General features: G+C 54.1%; 3 protein-coding genes across 3 annotated transcripts in view; 2 read left to right on the top strand and 1 right to left on the bottom strand.

Moving 5' to 3' along the window:
• Positions 1-403, top strand: part of UMAG_15027 (uncharacterized protein) — a gene marked incomplete at both ends in the record, with an annotated part of 1,283 nt that extends 880 nt beyond the window's left edge. Inside the window, one exon of the mRNA XM_011394224.1 lies at positions 2-403. Coding sequence (XP_011392526.1) covers positions 2-403 — 402 coding nt within the window. The remainder of the gene's footprint in view (position 1) is intronic.
• An 838-nt stretch (positions 404-1,241) lies between these two features.
• Positions 1,242-2,294, top strand: UMAG_06143 (uncharacterized protein; the record flags this gene model as incomplete). The annotated part of the gene is made up of 1 exon (XM_011394181.1): positions 1,242-2,294. The coding sequence occupies one exon, from the start codon at positions 1,242-1,244 to the stop codon at positions 2,292-2,294; it is 1,053 nt and encodes a 350-aa protein (XP_011392483.1).
• A 244-nt stretch (positions 2,295-2,538) lies between these two features.
• Positions 2,539-3,153, bottom strand: UMAG_12068 (uncharacterized protein; the record flags this gene model as incomplete). Its single annotated transcript, XM_011394219.1, has 1 exon — positions 2,539-3,153. A coding segment is annotated over one exon (615 nt), but the record flags the coding sequence as incomplete, so codon positions are not given.
• Positions 3,154-3,247: the final 94 nt, after the last annotated feature.

The following is a 3,247-nucleotide window of genomic DNA, read 5'->3' on the forward strand; positions in this document are numbered from 1 at the left end:
TCTAGCAGAGCTAGATGCTCAAAAACCGATCATCTGGTGCGGCGACCTCAACGTTGTTCAGGACGAACGGGACTTGGCCGCTGCCTCCAAGAAGTGGAACAAGAGTCCCGGCTACACAGCGATCGAGTGCGACGCGCACCGTCAACTCCTACAGGGAACCGCCACTCCGACATCAAAGCCGCTTGTCGATGTCTGGAGGCAGCAGCACCCAGATGCCATTGGTCACTACACCTTCTATGGCTGGCGGGGCTTTTGCCGATCCAAAGGCATCGGCTGGCGACTCGATTCTTTCATTCTTTCCGAACGCATCGCACCCAAGGCTCTCGAGTGTGAGATCAGACACGAATGCTACGGTGCCAGTGACCATGTTCCGATCTACTGTGATATTCAAGGTCCCCTTTAGAACATCGTCTCGCAGTCTAAAATCCCGTGTGCTGTGCTGACTGATGCCGCCAAGTTGCCACCGAGCCTGAACAAGATTCAATGCAATGGGCCGTCCTTGCGTCTTGTGCTGTCGTTGCTCTTCTGTGAGCAGTTGCCGATATCGGGAGTTGACCTCATCTGATTCGCTCGCTCTCCAAGCCTTGTACGAATCCAGCTCACTGCTCCATCCTGTGAGCCTCACAAGTCCACTCACTCGCTTAATCACGCCTGCATCGCGCTCCAAGCCCCCCCTGGATCTTAGGAGATCATTTTCGCCTACTATCTCTGCAACTGTCAAGGGCTCTGTACCTTTGCCAGGATCGCCATCAATCGAGAAGGAAAGGCTGGCTTGGTTGCAGCTGCTGAGCACAGGCACGAGACATGCGTGTAACCACCAGTGTAGTACATGCTGCCACCTACAAACACAAAGTAGTCAATGTAGCGTCTCATCAAGTGAATAAGCTCTTGCTTGACAGAGCCAGGCACTGAGGCACTTTGATCAATTCGTGTGCAAGCTTTGCACCACATTCACGATTCGTGATTCGTGATTCGCGATTCGCGTTGACCATGGGCCAGGTTTTGTTATGTCACATTGGTCAGCTGTAACACGATGGAAAAACAAATTGCTCAGGTCACGTGCTGCACACATTTGCCAGATTCGTTCCAAGTTATTCACGATTCGTGATTCGTGATTGCTTCGAGTTCTTCCCGACTTTGTCAGAGTGACTTTGGATTCGTGGATATGGTCACAGCTTTTACACTGTCCTTCCAAACGACCATCAAAACAGCACTCCTTTACGACATTTTACCGAACGAGAATGACTTGGACTTGCAGAGTCAATGCTCGATCTCTGGCGCGAGGCTTTGCTTCGAGTGCAAGGACGCTAGCCGAGCCGGCAATAACCGGAAGCTCACCAACTCCATCATCGCGTCCTCGATCAAACCACCAGTCGCAGCGTTCCACCCAGTCCAACGGTGGCACGGCTTCAGACCGTATTCGTGCTGGCCAACGTGACCGTAGCCTCTCACAGCAAGGCGGCCACACGGGCAACAGTAACAAGAACAACAACAGTCGCAGCAGCAACCGCAGCAGCAACAACAACAACAATAGGAATGCGGGCGGAGATCGACGCCACAAGCGACTGCCCTCGGTCTTTGATGCGGCTTCTGCAACTGCTCAAGCTCGCGCCAGTAGGCCTGCCAATCAAAAGAGCCTGATGCACGCCTCGCCAAAAAAGATGCCGGCTCCTCTACCGAAGACCGATTGGAACAGCCCGCTTTTCTCTAGACCTGGCTTTGAGCGATTGCTTGCGTCCGCCCCACGTCCTTCTTCGGTCTTTGTGCCCAATCTTGCGGCTGCCGCATCATCTGCACCGGCATCGGCACCGGCAGCGGGAGGCAAGGGTAAGGGGAAAGGTGCTGCAGCTCCTGTCAAGGGCGCCAACACCAAACTCAACCTTCCCGGGATCAAGTCTGCGAACAACGCGCTCAAGCTGCACATTCTACCTGGCGGACGCATGGTGCTCGGCCCGCTCAACGAGCCTACCGGCGTAGCAGCTGGTATGCTGTCTCAGAGTCGCGTAGCGCTTGAGCGATCGTCGGATGTCAAGGCCACTGATGACAAGTCGCTGGCAGAAGAGCTCAAGGCGGCCAGGATCGCGCTTCAGAACGAGCAGATAGGAGGCTCGTACGAGCGATTCGAGCCACACGCTATTCTCAAGTCGATCGGCATTCAGCCGAATGCTCCGCTCGTATCGGCCGACAGCAACCCACTTGTGGCTGCCGTGCAAGCGCTCGCACTCAATGCCGATCTCGCTCCTCAAGCCAAACGCTTCGTCGCCAAAACCATCGCAGATCGAATTAGCTGCTGAATCATGCGCAATGTATCCGCATCTTGATCAATGTGTCGACACCTTTCTCAGACGTTGGAAACTCTCGCAAATGCCAGCATAAGCAGACCAGTAGGTGTCGATTCGTCTTTGTGCCAGTGTTGTTCGAGTGGGCTCGATCGAAGTGTGACAGGCAATCTGCTCGATGAAGAAGAGAAAAAGGATGCAAAGGCGAAACGTAAAGTACATGTGATTCAAGCCGACTGCTGCTAGCCGCTTGGCGCTGTCATTTGAGAGCCGAAGACAAGTCCCTGGCTTTGCATCCGCCCGGCAGCAGGAACTCAAACTGTTTCTGATGGTCGATCAGTCCCCTGGGCAAATTGGCAGTGCTGTTGCTCTTGACCTCTCCGTTCCAGCGGTACAGCAGCTCGCTCCACGTGTAGGCTTCCGGCAGCATGTCAAACAGATCCGTGCCTTGACAGATCTTGTCCAGGATGGCTTTTGGCTGCAAAAGTTGACGCCAATGCCGATTGCCAAACAGACGGTCGCTGTGACTGTAGGATTGCATCTTGAACTGATAGTCCGAGATACGGTTGAAGCAAGATGAGCAATGCCAGCCAGCGTCGAGCAGGATGCGCTCGCTGCTCTTGCCGTGGTTGTAGCCAGTGTTTGTAGATGACCAGGCGTGTACCTGTGTTCTCCACGATTTGGCCGTCGTCTGGAATTCAAACGAGTAGACGTACGACTTGAGCGACAAATGCAACGGCAGCGGGGCCTGGCAGGACGAGAGCAACTGTACAGCACCGAGCGAGGGCAGTTCGTCAACGTCAGACATAATGATCAAGCTGTTTTCTGGTGGCTGGACGTGAGTTCGTAGCACGTCTGTGACATGTCGTCGTTGCTCGCCTTTCATCGCAAGGGTCCTTTCACAGCAAGCAGCGCTCTGCCAGTGATGGTAAAATAGCGAATCTGTCATGATACTTTGCGTATCTACT

Source organism: Mycosarcoma maydis, chromosome 21, assembly GCF_000328475.2.
Source record: "Mycosarcoma maydis chromosome 21, whole genome shotgun sequence".
Lineage (NCBI taxonomy): Eukaryota > Fungi > Basidiomycota > Ustilaginomycetes > Ustilaginales > Mycosarcoma > Mycosarcoma maydis.